Raw genomic sequence first — 21646 nt, 5'->3', positions numbered from 1 at the left:
ATTCCACTGTTAGTTTATTATTTTTAACTTTACATTACATTATTCCTCATACAACCTTGAAACTAATTTTAATGTGCCCACCAAAAGAAAGGAAGCAACTTCTCTGGATGTTAATAATTTAGAAAAAAAAAAAATTCCAGGTTATGAGGAGCATACAATAGAGAAGCAGGTGATAAGATTGTCAGACTGGTCCAATGACAGTGGAAGACAGTAGGAATGTGGAGAGAGAAGACATGATATGTTAGTTGCTTTTTCGAGTGATTCTTTCCATCAAGGGAAAGTATCATTTATCACAGAGCATTCTCACAGAGATGAAACATGATCCTGGGGACAAACTGAAGAGATTATAGGCTTCACTGGACACTAGGGACTTTTCTCTGAGCAATTTTCATGAACTTCTGGGTAACAGGAAGGTAGGACAAAGGTTGCTGTCACTGTGTGTGTATGCACACATGTGTGTGTGCATATATAATGTGAGTGTGCGTGTGATCTTATGTGCACACTTATATTTATCTCTGAGTGTATTTTCTTGGCTTCAGAACTACAAGAAATAAACAACTACACTGCAGTGAGTGTTGTGGCAACAGATGCAAACAGGAGACAATAAACCTCACAGAAGCCTGCTATTTTGCCTATCTGTATGCCTGTTACACTCAAGTCCACTGGGCAACATCTTTTTTACATTCTTTATTTCAATGAAGCCCATCATTTGATAAAATCTGGACTGGAGATGGCCATTCAATTTCCTCAAAAGAATTAGGTAAACAAGTTTGTAATGTATTTACTCAAAACCCACTTCATGGTTCATACGGTTTGGAAATAAACTAAACTTCAGATTCAGGAAGGAGAACCTAAGCTGTCACCAATCTACATTTTTATTTGTTGGAATCATAGAATACAAACCTATGCATTTAGGAATATAACTGGTCTATCAGCCATTATGTTACCGCAAGTGCTGGTTTGAGAAGACCGAGAGGCTTCCCTATCGGCTGAGTGGAAACACATTTTGGGATTGCATTAAGCAATTTCAGCCATGAGGCTGGGAGTATCATTCTGTGTGCTTAGTATTGGATATCATACATTCAATTCCTTAATTTCAATTATTTGGAGACAAAGGCACAGAAGTGAACTGACATGGTCAATTAGCTCCAAAGCCAAGTCTATATCCATAGTCCTGCTATTAGCCATTTGCTTTTTTTCCCTCTTCTATTGAAGACAAAGTAAAGGAACAAGACCTTTTCTACTATGCTCTTCCTTTAAATGAAAAAAAAAATCATTTTAGAACCTATAGTGAAGTAAGTTAGACCTCAGCCAATAACCAAACAATCACATTATTCTCCTTGCCTCTAGAAGAGGGGATGTAACACTCAGAAAACAGAGCTGGAAAAGAAGCAGCATTTCTTGTGAAGTGGAAGGTATGAATTAATCATTTTCAGGAAACTAGCAGGGCAATATATTTCTTATATTATGTATATAATAATCCACATTACAGGTACTGTACACACACTTCAATGGGCCATTTACTTTCTGATTGTTTATTATATGGCGCTGTATTAGCATAGGATGAAAGATTTGAGGAAGAATAGAGAGGTATTTTTATGTCTACTTTAAGCTGTTAGTTTTACTGCACTTCAGGATGTGGAGGATGGTCTTGTAGTCAAATCAAGCCATAAAGACCAAATTGAATTATCCCCATGGAATAGCTGTTAAATCTCCAGGGAGTGGGCAGGTCCCACAGAAGGGAATGACAAATTGCAATGTGGATGCTCCCTGAGTGCCGCCTGCTAGAGAGGTTTGTGCTGGATGAGGTCAACATGGGTGCTTCCCTGAGGCTTGAATCACATTTTGTAATTTATGGGTATTATCATAACACTTTCTACCTGATTTGTTGATTCCTCAACTCTCCTGATAAACTCTGAGCTTTCCAAGACTCAATAACTGTGAGAGTCTGTGAACACTGGCAAAGGACAAAAGCACCATCCCTTTCAAAAACCCTGACTTAGCACAGCAGTGACTTAGTAACTTGGAGCAAAGCTGATATTATGTCTTTGGGGAAACACTTTAAGCCTCAGTAGGGGAATAAAAGAGTTTGTACTTGTAATTAACAGTGCAAACTCTCCCTTCCCTCACAGAATTCCTAAAGGAAAAAAAACTAGGTATAGAAAGGAGTGTGTGTGTGTGTGTCTGTGTGTGTGTGTCTCTGTGTGTGTGTGTCTGTGTGTCTGTGTGTCTGTGTGCCTGTGTAGTGATATGGATTCTCACTTAAGCAAGGTAATGGAAGCAATTTGGAATAAAAATAATGTTTCTTTTTTTTTTCTTTAAGTTTTGAAGTTTAAAACTAAAGGTTGTCTACCTGCAAAGTGAAACAGTTTTCTTGTTTTTTTTCCCCCAAGTACATTAGTGCTAAATGGATTCCTTGTGCTTCATATTAATAATACCGACAGCCAATTAAACTCTGAGGAATGAAGTATGCTAGCAAAGTTTCAGGCAACTTGGTAAGTGCTAAAGTAGTATAAAAACAACAAAATGTTTATTAAAGTTTTGGTTAATCATTGTCTCAGAAAAAAAGAGATGATGAAAGCTTCCAGTATTCAGAAATTCATTTTTTTCTCTATGTTCTCCTTTTCTTGCTCTGTGTAACCAGCACATTCTTAAATATATATCATCATTAAAGACATTTCTAACACATACTATATATGGGTATTTCCTTTTTTGAATACAGCCATGAGGAATTTAGTTATTTACATATAAGGCTCAGGCTCACATATTTTTGAACCTGTTTATAAACAATGGAAGTGAACAATGTCATGAGCTCCTTGTGTTTCAACACACTCTACCAACTCCTTGCACAATGGCAAACAGTGTCTTGTCTTTCAGATGTGTTGATGTTCATGTTATTACTCTAAACGAAACTCCCAGTAGCATGGGATCTTACAACCAACAAGCAGACTGAAATCAATGACACTGGTATATTATGAAATATTTGTTAGCAATATTGGAGATGGGATGGGCATGAGCATATTTTACATGGCTCAAGTCTCCTGAAGGAGACTCAAGAAAAATATCACCAACAATCTAGGGCTTAGGTCAATTGGGAAATGGACAACCTAAGTACCGGTGGGTAAGATAATTGTCAGGATCCCTGAGCATGAGCCAAGGATGGGTAAGTAATGTCACTGGATCTCCTAGAACCAGAGCCAGAGGATTAAAGCCTTCTTAGCACCATCCTTACTCTTCAAAACTACAGGAGTCAGAAATTTGGCACTAACCTTTTAAAATAATTGCAACTTTTAACCCACATATGATTCCCCTCAAGAAAGCAAGTATATCTCACACCCTGGAATCCAATGGCCATTTTAGAAAATGCTTTACCTATATAAAATTCAAATGCCCAAATGAAATAAAATATTCATTATAAGGTATACTTATCAAGGGGAAAATAAATATCAAGGTCATTTAAGTCCCATAGGTTTTCCAGAGAATTTCCTGGCGAGATTACAAAAATAATCAGATTTTGCCTGTCAAGTGATGCAATGGCCTCCTCTTGTCATGGCTTTTGGAACAATGTCAGTTTAAAGGACTTCCACTTCTGGGAAGATGGAGTAGTGTAATTTTCTCTATTACTCCCACTAAGTACAACTAAAAACTGCTGGACACTATGTATAAAATAAACCTAAGAAGACTCTGAATGGTGGAGAGAAGAACACATGTTTAAGGATCTTGAGAACCAATGAACAATAGTGAAGAATTTCCCAGATTTTCTTTTTGTCTCATACATCTTAGACTTGTTGCTGAAGAAGTCAGCACCCTGGAGAGACCAACTGGTGCAGATAAAAAGTAAATCCCAATTAGAAGCCTGATCTCTATATTCAAAGGCCCAGGAAAGGGACAGCATAGTAAGACAGAATATCTTTAGACAATAACTGCTCTATACCAGCCAAACACCATACAAAAAATCCTGACCCTATTTCCATTCATCCATGCTATAACAAGCTGTCAAAACCCCTGATCAAGATTGGGTCAGAGAAGACTGAGTAGGGAACAGGGACTTTAAGCCTTGTCAGAGAGTAGCAAGCCTCTCCCTGTAGTATCAGTTGAAACCACATGTCTGGCAGAGCTTGGACTATGTACCCCCACTCAGCAGTTATGAGCCACCCCATCCACTTCCTGCACGAATGGTACTGAAGACGTTTTAGTGCCAAATCATGACTTTCATCACAGTTTAGTAATAATAAGGACATCCCCCCATAAATACACACTATGATGACAATGGAGGTCATGTGGAGAACAGTGATGAGGTTTTCATACACATGCCAGCCAGTTAGAGATATCACTGAATAGTGTTTGGGGAACTAGAGCTCTTATTCCTCCCCACCTTACACTTAGGTGTCAATGGGGTCTGAGCGGAAAACCTGGACACTACCCCCACCTAGGAGAAATTAGGTAAAATCCCCTCTCTCCTATTGGAATAGTGTCAGAGGAAGACAGCTAATACAGAATAGCTAATCAACAGCTAATATGATTGATCATAGCATAATCCCTAAACTGACCAGGTTAAAATAAAAATCCTCTTGTCATACCAAGAAACAGGAAGACCTCAAATTAAATGAAAAAAGACAATCAATAGATGCCAACCCTGAGATGACAAAAAAAACAATAATGTTAGAATTATTTGAAAAATATGAAAAATAGTTTTAAGCAGCCATTATAATAAAAATCCTTCAAGCAATGATCGCATATTTGAGACAAGAAAATAGAAAGTGTTAGCAAGGAAACATAAAAGGTAAAGAAGAACCAAATGAAAGTTTAGAACTTAAAAATACAGTAAGAGTCATAAAAATAATTAAGAGATATGCACAATAACAGAATGAAGATAATAAGAAAAGAATTAGTGAACTTGAGAATCTAACAATAGAAATTACTCAACTTGAACAAAAGACAAAAGAAACCAAGAAGAAAATAAGAAGAGAGGATCAGGGACTTGTGGGCTTATAATGAAATTTCTAGCATTCATTGTTGTAGAATTCAGAAAAGAGAAAAAAAGAGAGGACTAAAAATTACTCAAATGGCAGAATACTTCCTAAGTTTGTTGAAAGACAGCAGCCCACATACTCAAGAAACTGAATGAAATACAAACAAGATAAACCTAAAGAAATCACACAACACATAATGGTCAAACTTTTGAAAACAAAAGACAAAAGAAAGATCTTGAAAGCATTGAAAGAGAAATGACAGCTTATATATGGGGCAAAATATCTTAGTAATAGCGGATTCGTCACCAGAAATCATTGAAGCCATAAGAAAGTGGCCTAATATTTTTCAAGGACTGAAAATAAATAAATAAATAAATAAATAAAACCAGAGTCTTCTAGACAGAGAACATACCCTTCAAGAATGGAATGGCTACCAAGACATTATAGATTGAAAGACAACTAAGAATTTGTCACCAACACACACCTTGAGAAATGGCAAAGGAAGTTGTTTAAAACAGAAATAAGAGGATAAAGAAGGAATCTGGAAAGCTCAGGAGGGAAGAAAGAATAACAGTAAGCAAAAATAGTAAGTAAAATAGATTTTCTTCCCTTGAGTTTTCTAAATTATGTTTGACAGTTGAAGCAAAATGACACTGATAAAGATTCTAAATGTAGAGAAAGGAAATAATAAAATAATTATATAATAAGCAGGCATAGATAAAGGAAAATATTTAAAAAAGAGATTGACAAAGTGGATTTAAAAATGACTGTACTATTTATTGTGTACAAAAAACTCACTACAAATATGTGATATGGGCAAGTTAAATGTATAAAATGAAAAAATGGTATGTTCATATAAACATTCATTGAAAAAAACAGGAGTGTTGGGCGCCTGGGTGGCTCAGTTGGTTAAGCGACTGCCTTTGGCTCAGGTCATGATCCTGGAGTCCCTGGATCGAATCCCTCATCGGGCTCCCTGCTCGGCAGGGAGTCTGTTTCTCCCCCTGACCCTCCTCCCTCTCATGCTCTCTGTCTCTCATTCTCTCTGTCTCAAATAAATAAATAAAATTGTTAAAAAAAAAAAAAAACAGGAGTGTTTATATTAATATCAGATAAAGTAGATTTCAGAGCAAAGTTAATTATCATAGAGAAGAACATTACATCATGATAAAAAGGTCAATCCACCACAAAGACAACAATGTTGTGTATGTATTAAACAACAGAGATATAAAATATATGAAGCAAAACAGATAAAACTGGAAGGAGAAATGAACAAATCCACAATTATAGTTGGAAATATCAACACCACTATTCAGTAATTACTATGTACAAGGCACTCCTCTAGTTACTGGGTATGCAGTGATGAAAATGAAAAAGACAGTTCTGGCCCTCAGTCTATTGGGGAAGATAAATGTTAATGAATTAGAAAAGTATATAACTTGCCAGCATGATAAATGCTACAAAGGAAATCTCAAAAACACATGAAGTTTAACCTCTTTTGTTCAAAATTCCATATTTTAATACAAATAATGAGACAAATACACAGTTCCCAAGCTATAGAATTTAATAGAATCTGTGGCTCCACTGTTGCATTTCCCAGAGATAATAAAGAGATTGGTGTTAACCAGGGTAAGCTGCAAACACTCCCCACAGTTAGCACACAGCTGATAGCCAGGAAAATGGAATTCTCTAGGTGCTTCTAATGTATTGTTACTCCTGATAACGCAATTCACACTGACTCAGTTCCTGCCTTTTCTCTTCTCTCCAGTTTCACCTGGGAGACTGATAGGACCTCAAAAAGTATAATATAAACACATTGTAAAGAGGGAAAAAGACTTACTCCAATGTATTAGAAACCACCATGCTGAGAAAGATGTTAACTTACCACAGTGTAGATCTGATGCTTTCGTCTTTTAGCCAGGTCAATTATGTTTACTCCATTGTAATAAAGGTTTTCAATACATCCATGGAAGTTTTTCTTTAAAAAGGTCCCAGGTTTGCCTGGTACTGGAATTCCTCCAAAACTAAGCTTTATGAAGAGAAGAAAAAAAAGAATCAACTCTTAGTTATAAGCCCCGAAGGAGTAGGAAGGAAAAGTAAGCAAGTGAATTTTAGTAGTTTCAATTGTATGTGCGAGCCAAGTGGCTCAAATAATTATAGATGCCACTTGATTGCACATTTAAAAGGATACTGATTAGCCCACATAAAAATAACTATAATTGCTCGCTTTTTAAGGGCTTATTTTACAAAACTATTTCACTTCCTTTCTGAACCTTTTTAATACTAAATAAAACAATAATTTATAGAAGGAGGGAAAATTTTTTTAAAAATCATCAACTTTATATTTATCTCTTGTGCAAACATCTGAGAGATTATGGCCAAATGAAAGCAAGGGACAAACAGAATATACCTCTATTCACCTACAAAGATACCTAGTTTAAAAGTCTGCATTGTACCAAAAAAGCTTGTGTACATGATTATTTCCAAATTATTTTCTATAAAGACAAAAGATAGGAAATAATCCAAATATCCCATACAATTTCTTTAAAGGAAATAATCAAGAATTAATATGTGGAGATTTACTTAGTTGTCAGTAATGGTGCTTATTAAACATGTGTGATAAAATGGCAAATGAGCATAATGCTGATTGAGAAATCAAGTTATGATGTCAACAACAAAAAATTGTTCATACAGCATAGACTTGGAGGAAATGCACTGAACTGTTAATCACGATTGTTTTTGGGAAGAGCACGAGATACTCGTTTTGTATTTTTTTTACTACCGTTCTTTCTAGTAAAATATTACAAATTGCTTTAATAATGTAATACTGGGGCGCCTGGGTGGCTCAGTCATTAAGCATCTGCCTTTGGCTCAGGTCATGATCCCAGGGTCCTGCGATCAAGCCCCGCATTGGGCGCCCTGCTCTATAGGAAGTCTGCTTCTCCTTCTCCCACTCCCCCTGCTTGTGTCCCCTCTCTCGTTGTCTCTCTCTGTCAAATAAATAAATAAAATCTTAAAAAATAATAATAATGTAATATGATTTAAAGAACAAACATGGTTTGTTGTGAATATTCTTCCCATTATACAAGAGAAACAGGATAGTTTCTATAATCATGTTTATCACAACAGGATTCAACGTGTAAGCCATATTTTCTTCACTGCTTTGAAATGTTACCTTCAGCAAGAATTTAAACCATACTGATGCTTGGGTGTGTTTCAGGAAGATGTGTTCTCCCAACCAGAATGCCTTTGTTTTATACGAATATCTCTTCATATACCCAGGGCTATTTCTAGACATCTATTTTTTCCTCAAAACTTCCACACTATTTTAGAAAAATTGTAATATGTGATAAGGATTATTTACCCTGCTGTCTACTTTTACTTGTTATTGCTTTATTCTGTAGGAAAATTAGTTTATATTTTTGCATATTTTATCTTAAAGTTGAATTTCAGAATTATTTTATCTCAAATAACCTGTTGGAATTTTGATTGAGAATTTGTTATTTCCATTGACATATTTACTTGGAGAAGAATGGATATTTTTGAAGTATTTCATCTTTCTATATAAGAACACAATGTCTTAGTCTATTTTCAAATATTTTTGGTGAGATCCATCACCTAAGGTTATCATTTTTTACCCTAGTTCATATATTCATCATTAAATTAATTTCTGCGAATTTCATGTTTTTAAATTTTGCTACTGTATGGAATCTAAAAAAAAAAAAGAAAGAAAGAAACAAATGAACTCATAGATATAGAGAAGAGATTGATGGCTCCCAGAGGTAGGGGGTAAGGGTAGAAGAAAGGGGTAAAAAGGAACTCAAAAGGTACAAACTTCCAGTTATGAAATAAATAAGTTGTAAGATGTAATGTAAAGCATGGTGACTATAGTTAATAATACTGTATTATATGTTTGAAAGTTGCTAAGAGAGTAGCTCTTAAAAGTTCTCATCACACAAAAAATAAATCTGTAACTATGTGGGATGATGGATGTTAACAAGACTTATTGTGGTGATCATTTCACAATATATACACATATTGAGTCACTATGCTATACACCTGAAACTAATATATGTCAAATACATCTCAAAAAATTCCATTATAAATGAATTGTTTTCATTAATTAAACATTGTGTCATATAAATTACATGACTATCCTATTGTTTTCTCTATCCAGATAATTTTATATTAAATAATATGTTTTAGCTAATATCATTGAACTTTTAAAGGAAATAATCATAAGTCATATTTAAAACACTTTACCCTCTTCCAAGACAATGCTTATATATTTTTTCTTGTTCCACTCTCTTTGTAAAAACTTTCTAAAATCTGTCCAAAAGTTTTAAAATATTTATTTTACAGAGAGCAAGAGAGAGAGAGAGAGCAAGGTGGGGAGGGGCAGAGGGAGAAGAAGAGAGAAACTTGAGCAGACTCCTTGCTCAGTGCAGAGCCCTATGCAGGGCTCCATCCCATGACCCTGAGATCAGGGCCCTGAGATCACAACCTGAGCCAAAGCCAAAAGTCAGATACCCAACAGACTGAGCCACCCAGGTGCCCCTGTCCAAAACTTTTTAAACAATATTAAATCGTTTGTATGTATGGTATCATACAGAACTTTGCAAAAAAAAAAATAGTATTTTTTTTTTTAGATTTAATTAATTTATTTATTTGAGAGACAGAGAAAGAGGGAAAGAGAGAGAGCACAAGCCCAGGAGAAAGGCAGAGGGAGACGAAGCAGGTTCCCTGTTTGAGCAAGGAGCCCGATGCGGGGCTCGATACCAGAACCCTGGGATCATGACCTGAGCCGAAGGCAGATGCTTAACCAACTGAGCCACCCAGGCATCCCAAAATAGTATTCTTTATATATTTCCTGAGTACATATAATACTGATTCTGACTCTATATCACATTAAAGAGATATCCTTCTACTCCTATTTAACACATAAATTATTTATTTATTTTTTTATTTATTTGAACTGAGAAATGAATGCTGTTTTATCCATTGCTTTTTAAGATATCCCTATAAAATAAGAATACAGGGTATTTTGTTTAAACTCCTGATGGGTTGAATTATATTAACAGATCATAAATTAATAGATTCTCTTTGATTGAACCACATATGTGCTCCATTTGCTCTGAAATGCATGTGCTCGCATTTTAAGTAGTAAATGAATTTGAGCTCTAATTTTCTTCTTTTGTCAAGTATTTAGATCAAGTTCAGATTTATCTGAGAACAACTCTTGGAGTTTTATCTTTGATTCTATTTAAGGATGACTCATAAAGCTTGGGGAATACTCTGGGGAACTTAAAAAACACCAATGAATTTATTTAGTTCAGAAATACTTTGTAAAATTCTTTGATAACTTATATAAAATCTTCCTTGATCTGTTGCAATATTCAAATATTTTCAATATGATTCAGTTATGTTAAAAAAAGATACTTTTGGGTGCCTGGGTGGCTCAGATGGTTAAGCGTCTGCCTTCGGCTCAGGTCATGATCTCAGGGTCCTGGGATCGAGTCCCACATCGGGCTCCCTGCTCCTTGGGAGCCTGCTTCTCCCTCTGCCTCTCTCTCTCTGTCTTTCATGAATAAATAAATAAAATCTTAAAAAAAGATACTTTTCTGTTTTCTAAATTGTTGCCATAAATTAGTAAAAACTAGATTGAATATTTGTTATTTTTACTTTTTTTTTTTTTTTTGTAAATAAAATTTGTTGGAGAGGTTTAGGTTCACAGCAAAATTGAGAGGAGGGTACAGAGGTTTCCCATACACCTCTGTCCCCACACAGGCATAGATTGTTTCATTATCAACATCATTCAGCAGAATGGTGCATTTGTTTCAACTGATGAACCTGCATTGACACATTATAATCACCCAAAGTCCATAGTTTACATTACAGTTCACCCTTGGTGTTGTGCATTCTTTGGGTTTGGACAAATGTATAATGCCATATACAGTATCATACAAAATAGTTTTACTGCACTAAAAATAACCTCTGAGCTCTGCCAATTCACCCCTCCCCCGTGCCCCCCAACTGTAAGCCCTGGCAATCATTGATCTTTTTCCTGTCTCCATAGTTTTTCCCCTTTCCAGAATGTCATACTGTTGGAATCATATAGTATGTAGCCTTTTCAGATTGGCCTATTTCACTTAGTAATATGTATTTAAAGTTTTCCCATGCCTTTTCATGGCTTGATAGTTCATTGCTCTTTAATGTTGAATATATTCCATCTGGCTATACCACAGTTTATTTATCCATTCACCCACTAAAGGCCATGATGGTTGCTTCCAAGTTTTGGCAACCATGAATAAAGCTGTTGCAAACATCCATGTGCAGGTTTTTGTGTGGACATAAGTTCTTAATCATTTTTATAATTTTAAATATATAATGACACTTTTTAAAATGTTGGCCACCTTTCTCAATTTGTAAAAATGTTTTTAACGCTCTACTTCACTCACTTGGGATTTAGGAAAATAGTAATCACAGGGAAATACTTGAAAAAGAGATAAAGACAAAAAAACTATTTTCAATAGCAAAAATTAGTGTTTGAAAGATTTGAGGTAGGTTGATTTCTTTCTTTCTTTCTTCCTTTTTTTTTTTTTTAGAAGCCAAGTAGTATAGATAATACTATCTACTGCAAAATCGTGATTTTCTGTCACACTAAGGACAAAAATGAAAAAGCTGTTTCTAGCCTGGGTGGAGGACATTTGGAGAAATTTGGTGGAGACAAGATATAGTTAGACAGTAGTGTAGGCCCTGTTCTTTGATTCTCTACAAAACTGAAACCTGCTGAGGTTGGGTGGGAGGGGGGTGTTCATATTGATCACAAGACAGATTTTGGAAAACATAGTTATTTCCCCCCTTATTCCCCAAACAGTTTATTACAGATTGCTCAAATTCAGCAGGGTCCGAGAGTAAAACTTCGCCAGAAGGGAGACAGACTATCAATGGTTGAGGTAAATGACAATACAGAAAGGTCTGAGGGTTCTTCACAATAACCTGGTCACTCTAGTATAGTGGGAGGTAGACTGTTGAGGATCCCCTAGCCTATGAGAGCAGGATGCAGGATATGGATGGACTGAGGTTAGTAGCTGGATCTAGAGGCCTGAGAGAGTCCAAGTGACCAGACCTCAAAGCATGAACCCATAACAAGTACCATGGACAGCAGCCATAGAAGCCAATACTTTATCCCCAAGTCTCCCCTAGTTCAGGATAATACACAAGCCCTCCAGCCAGTGTTCTGCCCAGGGAAAAGGAAAGAATAAGGGGGAAAGAGGAAACACTGATACAACGCAATATTTACACAGTGCACTAAGTTTTAAACAAGCATTAACTAGTTATCATTCATTATCAAGGTTAGATTTTTCTGCCATCAGGGGAAGCGGGGGCTGATGTGCGTATCAAATTCAGTTGGGGAAAAGAAACAAAATTATGTTTCTGCACATTTGAATGTGTGTGTAAATTTTTGATGTATTTTATATTTTCAAATTTTTCAAGTAGCTAAGAATTCAGGGTTATAACTATACTCTTGAATTATAGTTTGTTATCAGATAAATTAGAATGGAAAAATTTGCTTCATATATTGATTTCTTTCTTACACATATAATATTGATTTTTTTCAGAATAAAAATTAAAATATTATTCTAAACTATGTTTCTGTCCATCAAGCAATTCACACTAAATTCACTCTTCTGCATGACCTGGGATGACCAAATTATTTTAACCATCATTTACATATTGAATATTGATTCATTCTCAAGCTATTCTGCTTAGTTCAGCTGGCATCTGATTGACTGTCTCCCAAGTTTACAACACTGGCTTTTCTCCTTTAATGTTATTAGTTCATTCATCCAGCAGCGTAACTGGAAAACCAATGATCACTTCCTTGAGTTTGGCTCCTGGTCTCCACATCCGGAAATTGCCACACAAGCAGCTCATCTAAGGGTAGTGTTAACCAATATCTAACTAGTAGGAATGGACAGTTTTGTTTTGTATTTTGGGGGTTTTTGTATTTGATTGATATTTTTCTTGATATATGCATCTGCCTAGTGTGGATGTTTTTAGAGACAACACTGATTATTATTTTATGATAACCTTTTTATCTTCTGATTTTAATTTTTACTTCCAGTGGTATTATTTTTTTCCAATTCTGCTTTTTCTATAAATTTAGTTGGTGTATCTTTGTCCCCAATTCCAAATTTTTATAAAAATTTATTTTTTTATTATTTCTGCAAAACTGTGTTTCTTGTAAACAATGTGTGTCTGGTGTTTGTTTATTAGAGCAATGAGGCTACTTGCCACCTGAGGAAATTTAGGTAATTTTTAAGTTTACTGGGCAATGCTTACTGTGTTTTAATGCTGACTTGGAAGACAGTCACTATGATGATCTAGCTTCTCAAACTATGACTTTGGATTACTTTCTGTGAAACACAGATTGTTGTCTTTTATACTTCAACCCCAACTTGTCCTGCATTTTGTTTACTTAAACTATTATTATTATTATTAATCACTCTACCCACTTTTTTCCACTTTGAAATTCCTTTTTAAGGTATTACATTATGTGCCAATTGTTATAAAATTGCATAAATTTATAAATTATGTCAGTATTCATCTTCTCCCTTTCCACAGGCAAGTGTTTAAAGGCAATGCTTCAGAAACTTCTCTTACTGGATTCAAACCCATATCTGCTTTGCACTTTCTGTGGGCCTTGGGAAAAATACCTAACTTCTATGGGCTTCACGATCCTCATATGCAAAATGAGGATAATAATAATACTTCTGTTACATAAACAGCTGAGCTTGACTGGGTAATGTGAGAATTAAACACTGTCTTACACCTGAAGAATTGAGAATGGGTCCTGGCACACAGTGCTCGCTGTTAGTAAGGTTGTTTGCGCTGTAGCAACTTCTCAGTTAAGAAGTTCCTCCAAAATGACATTTTGGTCATTATATTCCAGAACTTCTGAAAAAAAAATATATGGAGAGGGTGCCTGGGTGGCTCAGTTGGTTAAGCGACTGCCTTCGGCTCAGGTCATGATCCTGGAGTCCCGGGATCGAGTCCGGCATCGGGCTCCCTGCTCGGCAGGGAGTCTGCTTCTCCCTCTGACCCTCCTCCCTCTCATGCTCTCTGTCTCTCATTCTCTCTGTCTCAAATAAATAAATAAAATCTTAAAAAAAAAAAAAACATATGGAGAGTAATTCTTCTAATATTTTTTTCAGTCTGAAGGTTGTGATATTATATATTGATATTTTATTCAATGGCAATTCAATTGAGTGCCTTTTCTTTGTTTTGAATTAATAAACAGACAGACAAACTTTCCCCTAAGAATCTAGAAGCCTCGCTCTGGTTTTCAGATGTTCAGAACACTGGAAATTAATATGCTGTGTGCTCCTTTAAAAAGACCACTGGTTGGTTCTAGCTTCCCACTTATATTGAGTGGAAAATAAAGAGAAAGGGAGACCATGCTAGAACTTTATGGTTATTGTCTATATTCAATTTTCTTTTCAAATTTAGGAAGACTAGTAATTATACAGTTGAGTGTAATATTCTGTATCACTTGTTCTGCAAGTAGTGGGAATATCTTCTCAGGTTCTGTTCTGCATTTCTTTTATTCAGTCATTATTATACAAAGTATTATTTTTGGTTTGTTTGGTTTGTTTGTTTGATTTCCTGAATTTCTATCCTATTTTTTTCCAGTTACTTCAATTGTCTGTGTTGTACAAACTATTATTTTTATTGCCTCACATATCATTATTGTGTTTACAATTGCCCATGTATTTCTTTCAAACTTTAATGAGTCTTGTTGAATTAATCTTTGCTCTCAAGACAAACCTGGCTGTCCTCCATGAATCTCTTCATTTGCTAATTTCATTCTCTAGGATTCTGATGATATGATCCTGCCCATCCATTCAGACTCCAGCATATTTCACATTGGGGCAGATATTGATGATACTGAACAGAGATTATATTTCAGGGTGCGTCATCTGTATGTCGCCCAAGGACCTTCAAGATATGGATCACAGAGCTGGAAATCCAGCTTCTGTTAACTCATTTTCTCATATGACACTACATAGTTGTTACAGTGTAAGGGAGCCAGATGCCCTAAGCCAGTTCTTTCCAAATAGCCTTTATTTTTATTTATTTATTTATTTTTTTCTAAATAGCCTTTAGCAAACTCACTTCTTGGGGCACCTGGGTGGCTCAATCGGTTAAGTGGCTGACTTCAGCTCAGGTCATGATCCCAGGGTCCTGGGATCGAGCTCCATGTTGGGCTCCCTGCTAAGTGGGAATTCTGGTTCTCCCTCTCCCGCTGCCTGCTGCTCTGCCTACTTGTGCTCTCTCTCTATCTCTTTGTCAAATAAATAAATAAAATCTTTAAAAAAAACACCTCACTTCTTTTATTTTTTAAGTCTTTGTTCAATTGATACCATCTCAATGATGTCTACCCTGATCAACATATCCAAAATTGCAACCTGTTTCCCTTCATCTTTTTAAAAATTATTTTATTTTATTTTACTTATTTTTTGATAGAGAGAGAGAGGGGGTACATACACATGCCAGGGTTGGGACACAGAGGGAAAGGGAGAGACAGAACCTCAAGGAGGCTCCATGCTCAGCATGGAGCCCAATGCAGGGCTCAATATCACAACCCCGAGATTATGACTTGAGCCTAAATCAAGAGGCAGATGCTTAGCCAACTGAGACACCCAGGTGCCCCTCCCTTCATCTCTGAACTTCCAATCCATGACCTAGATATATTTTTTATTCTTCTTTCTTTTGCATGTGAAATTTACTTACTTGTTATATTTACTGCTTATGGTTTGTCTCTCCTACTAAAATGCAAGCACCATGAGGGTAGACTTCCTTGTTCTTTTCTTTGACATATTCCAATTTTCCAATGATTATGATTAAAATTATGCCTGATATATAATAGATGCTGAATAAATATTTGTTGAATGTTTTGAAATATCTCCCTAAAAATGTTTCTCAAGGACACAGACAATATCTTATTCACTTTTTAATATTTAATGCAAGAGGTATGATTCAAACACAATAAATCCAACAAATACTTGTTGAATTGCTTAAAAAAAGAACAATAGCAATTTACTTCTAAAGTTGCTTTTGCCTTATTGTCCTTTTGGTCAATTCAGCTGCTTTCTTTGCTTACTTTTCTTGTTTGTTTGGTCTTGGCAAATTGCATAGTGTGCCTTTCATTGATCTTAGTAGTCAACAAAACCAGGTGTTAGATTGTAAAGTTTCACTCACAGTCTCAGTGTCTTAGGCAACATTGTCCATCTGGTAAATTAATGGGTTTGTTGGTGTCACAGGTGGGCTCCAACTAGATGACTCCCAGAAGAAAGCCTGCTTTGATATTAAATGTATGAGGTCCCAGAATCTGACACTCTCTCTTCCTTTGATCTCATTCTTCTTCTTTGTCTGGCATTTGCTTCTATCTTTTTCAATCTTTGATGTTACTTCCATGGCAATGAGTTCATTCTTTCTTATTGGCTTTTTCCCTGGCCCTGTTTAAATTTGGGAGTCTTCCTGTCTGGAAGATTCCTTTTTCTGTCAGACTTGGATTTCTGATACTTTTGAAGTTTCTCGTTTGTGAATATTTGTCTCACTTTTGCTCTGATAGTCCACTTTGTAGTACAGGGTGTATGAAAATAGATTCAAACAGCTGTCTTCTTTTTCCATCTTTAAAATTCACACTGGCTTTGTGTTTGTTGAGCCATATGTAGAGTTCGTGGCCTTTATGGAAGAGGAGTCCATCACTGACCTTTGGAATGTTCTCAAAGGTTGATGAGTTTCTGCCATTTCAAATGAAATCAGAAATCCCAATTTTCCTGTGAAATCTCTTGATTTTTAAATATTAGCTCAAATTCAAATAGTTAAAAATAAAATAAAATAAAAAAAAGCCAAGTGAGATAATAGCAGTCCAAATCTTCCCCAGGGTCACCATTTTATGGCTTCTGCTCTACTATTTGACTTGATCAATGACTCAGTTTGTAACTTTTTTGGAATGTCTGATCTCTTTAATTTTAAAAAGCATATGGTGCATATGATGTCTTATTTTTGTGCCTACTTTAGGGTCACATATTGAGAGGAGGTAATTGGTTACATGTTAACCAAAAAGTACCTCTTCTTCATTGCTTCTATAACCTATTCTTTCACAAATTCCCAGTGTCCCCGTATTTCTGGATAAGAAATGTCCTATGTCTGCTTTACTGCGGACAGAAAGGTGAGCAATATCTGACCCAGACACAGCCCTACATTGAATATGAGGGAACACTGATGGCATTTTTTAAAGGTTTATTTATTTATTATTTTAGAGAGAGAGAAAGAGAAGAGAGAGCAGGAGAGGGGCAGAGGGAGAGGAAGAAAAAGAATCTCAAGCAGACTCCACACTGAGTGTGGAGCCCAACATGGGGCTTAATCTCATGCCCCGGAGATCATGACATGAGTGGAAACCAAGAGTCAGATGCTTAACTCAGTTATCCATCCAGGCACCCCTAAATGGGTATCTTTTTACAGACTCATAGACATCGGGGACTGACACAGCCCAACTGGTTCAACATGTGTTTATAATTCGTTTTGTCTGAGTGAACTTACAATACTTTACCTTAGGTTTTTGGACAATGGGTTAAACTTTGTATGTTTTAGTATTCAAACAAAGAGCTCATTTGAAATCCTAACTTTGTATCCCCTATACACCTAGGCACCTAGGAGGGCCCCACTTTGACCATTCTCCAGTTCCATTCTTCTTCATGGTGGAGTCAAGGAGAAACAGCTATAGACAGCTGCTACCACCCTTATAAACCACTATCTTCCTACAAAGCATCCCAGAGCTTCTTGCTTAAACAGTTCTGAAAGTACTTTGAGGGCCCGAATATCTCTCTCCCCATCTGCCCTCCTGAGAATGGACCATGGGCTGACAGGTCTGAGCAGTGGCCTGGGGATAGCTGTTTATACCATGGACAGGATGTGCACATATGGGATGTGGCTGGGAAGGTACATTCATCAAAACAGAATAGAACATATTTTATTCAACAGTTTGTTAGCTTATTTGTAACCCTTTAAATATTTAAACTTATGGTATGTGGGCTTTCATTTGTACTCTTGCCTCAGGCTCTACACAGATTTAACTGTGGCCTGACTAATTCTATAATATTTTATTGATGGTTATAATAATTCAGCCCAAATTCAGCCAGCCTCAAGATGTCTTATCAGATAATTAAAACCTCTACACCTCCACCAATAGCAGCTGAAATAAAATAAGAAGGAATTTTTTTCATTTGTTCTTTTAGTTCATGTTAATAAAAACAAAGATTTTTTTTTCCATTGTGGCATATTGGTAATATTGAAATACTCCCTCCATCATATTCAACACAATTGGTTTACTTTTAATTTGCATTTAAGAGAAGTTTTTATATTTCAGTTTGCTGTTTTAAACTTGGGGAAACACAACATTAGAAATTCCACAAATCATGACAATCTTAAACTTAAAAGCAGAAAGAAAAATGTTAGAGATTAATGTGACTTCAAGTCTTAAATACATGCAGAGGCCAGAATCAGGACCAGAACACGTGTTTGTATCTTGAAGGATTATTCCGCCTTCAGAGAGAGTGCCTGGTCACCAGAGGATCTCCAGTTGAGCAGCTGCACAGAGCTGAGCTCAAATCTTGTTTGCGTTACCCAATAGCTACTGGGGAATGGGGATGGGGGGTGGTCATCAGCATCTCTTGTCTTGGTTTTATGTTTATGTATATAAGACATAATAATTTCCCTCACATGGTTCCTTCAAAGATAAAACAAAATCACAAAACACCAACAAAGTAGTATTTCATGTTTTTTCCCTTTCCATTTTCTTCTTCTTTATTTCCACTTTTCATCTACTTATTTTCTTTTTCCTTATTTTATTTTTTTTTCATTTATTTTCCTCCACATAGGCCTTCTACTTTAGCCTTGCAGCTGAGTTTCCATAGAAAAAAGGATCAATAACAATTACACTGCCACATGATCTGGAAAACCGCTTCCTTAGTGATCTGTGGTTATTTTGATCACTAAATAAGTAGTTGTATTATGTCTGGCCAGTCCTTTAATCATGTCTGAGTTCTAAGAGAAGTGCCCTTTAGGCAAAGTCAAGTAAGGGTGGTGGCAAGAGGTGGCCTTCAAGCATGGCAGACCTATAAAGAACTTCTTACGGAAACCAAAGTTGGCCATCAATCGTTACCTTTTATAATTACAGAAAGAAACTTCCTTCATTTACGTAACATGTATTTATGGACATCAGCCCTTATGATGAGCTTGAATTCTATGACTGGTGTGGGGATGAGGTGATAGACAATTAAAAATAAGTAAATTCAATAACATTCTAAAGTGACAAGTGTTTTTGAAAAAAAAACACTATGAATAAACATAAATCAGAGGTTGTAATTTTAGCAGAAAATATAAGAAATATCTTTTAAGTCATATATTCTTTCTATTGCCTCAATTTCTCCTTAAAATACTTCTACATTTGGTACAAAATTCAAAATGTTTTTTAAAAAGTAGTCAGTGAGGGCGCCTGGGTGGCTCAGTTGGTTAAGCGACTGCCTTCGGCTCAGGTCATGATCCTGGAGTCCCAGGATCGAGCCCCGCATCGGGCTCCCTGCTCGGCAGGGAGTCTGCTTCTCCCTCTGACCCTCCTCCCTCTCATGCTCTCTGTATCTCATTCTCTCTGTCTCAAATAAATAAATAAAATCTTAAAAAAAAAGTAGTCAGTGAAAAGTAAGGCTTCCCTCTTCATTGAACCCATTCTCTTATTGTCTGCCTTGTCTGTCCTTAGTCACTTCCAGAGATTTCTGTCTACATGCTGTCTGCTGTCAAGTCCATGGTTTCTTTCTAATCCTAAACACAGGTACTCTTACACTGCAGTGCACTTCATTTTTCTTTTCCTTTAACAATTTATATTAGAAATGGTTCCACATCAGGATATATAGGGCTGCCTCATTCTTTCTGATGGCTGCATAATACTTCTGTATGGCTTTGTCAAGCACACACACCAAACAAGATGAGCCCAAAGCCAAGATCTGACCCACCTGTAAAGGTAAAGGCACCACTTGTAGATTCAGATGGTTTGTGACTTACAGAGTCAGCAAAGGCAAGAGTAGCCAAACACTGCCACCCACCTGTCCCACACACCAAAAAATGATGCTAAAAAAGGGAGGGTCAGATGACCACAATATAAGCTGGGGGGGGGGTTCCTTGTTGCTATAGATCTTACTCTAATTATTTCAGTCACTAAATAAGCAGTTGTATTATGTCTGGCCAGTCCCTTAAACATGAGTTCTAAAAGAAGTGTCCTTCAGCTAAGCAATTCTTGATGACACAACTCAATTCTGACAGCACAGGGCAGAATGCCTCATGCCTTATCAAAACCTGGGAGGCAACAAGAAACTGTGTTATGACAGTCTCCCAGGGGGCAGGTGCAGTGAAATGGGAAATAGCCTTGAAGCTGCTAATTGCAGGCCTCCAACCTCTGGTGTTTCAGGAAGATCATAAGGCATCCTGCCAAGACTCAGATCAGCTATTGAGCAAAGCTCTGGTTGTGTGGACCACATAGACCATGTGAGGTCACCAGGGCACACTGGCAGAGCCGTTTCCCTATGGAGCTTAGCATAATTCTTAATTAACGCCCTTTTGAAGGACTTCTGGGGAATTTCCAATCTTTCATTATTCCTAACATATGTCCCATTGCACATATTTACTTATGCCCATAGGATAAACTGCTAGAAACAGAACCGTTGGGTTGAAGACCACGTGTTTACAATTTTGAAGACATCGCCTTTTCTTTGGTATAATATTAATTACCATCCCACTAACAATGGATGAAATAGCTCTGGTTTCTCCATACCCATGCCAACATTATAACATTTTTAGTCTTTGCAATCTAAGTGAAAACTATTGTAGCATGAATTTGCCTTCCTTTTCTTAATGAGTGCAGTTAAACATTGTTTCATATATTTGAGAGCAATTTGTACTTCTTACATATTCATTTTCTTTATTTCTCCTTTAAGTTGTCCATTAAGAATTATTTGTAGGAGATGTTTACTTATTAATTAAATGTTGAAATACTTTTCTAAGTTATTGGGGTAGTGATATCACTATGTATGTATTTTTAGAGAAGGTTATGTGGAAGTTTTATTTTAATTTTATATGGTTATTTTCATATATTTTATTTCCAGGTTCCTGAAATTTATGTCAGACTTAGAAGAACCTCCCACAATCCTTGATTAAAAAGTACTATCTCATATTTTCTTTAAAATTTTGATAAAACTTACATTTGAAGATATACATATACATACACGTTTTTAAATGTTTATAGGGTTTAGTTTAATCTAGTTTTTTTAACTAAGTATTTTTATTAAAATATATATGTATATTTTATTTTGTAAAAAGCCTTTTCATTATTTATGATGTGGTAATATGAAAATCATGTATTTAAAAAAATGTTTTTAATAGTTCTGGTGCTTGTAAAATGGCTATGTAAACAGGATCACTGAGCACTTTTGATAGGAAAAGAATTAATGGATTATATGAATCTCAGAGAACTGGGCCCTTACTAAGATCCTAAAAATATCTCTTTTCTAAAATCCTTCTGCTCCAGACCGGAAGTGAAGTGAATTGCTATA

General features: G+C 36.0%; 1 protein-coding gene across 1 annotated transcript in view; it reads right to left on the bottom strand.

The window, feature by feature from the left end:
- CNTNAP5 (contactin associated protein family member 5) overlaps positions 1–21646 on the bottom strand; it is a 632291-nt gene that overhangs the window by 399001 nt on the left and 211644 nt on the right. Inside the window, exon 5 of the mRNA XM_035008223.1 lies at positions 6859–7002. Coding sequence (XP_034864114.1) covers positions 6859–7002 — 144 coding nt within the window. The remainder of the gene's footprint in view (positions 1–6858; positions 7003–21646) is intronic.

Source organism: Mirounga leonina, unplaced genomic scaffold, assembly GCF_011800145.1.
Source record: "Mirounga leonina isolate KUSES-001 unplaced genomic scaffold, KU_Mleo_1.0 Mir_151, whole genome shotgun sequence".
In the NCBI taxonomy this organism is placed as follows: domain Eukaryota; kingdom Metazoa; phylum Chordata; class Mammalia; order Carnivora; family Phocidae; genus Mirounga; species Mirounga leonina.
Note: the sequence above shows the minus strand (reverse complement) of the source record. Positions and strands in the feature narration are given on the sequence as shown.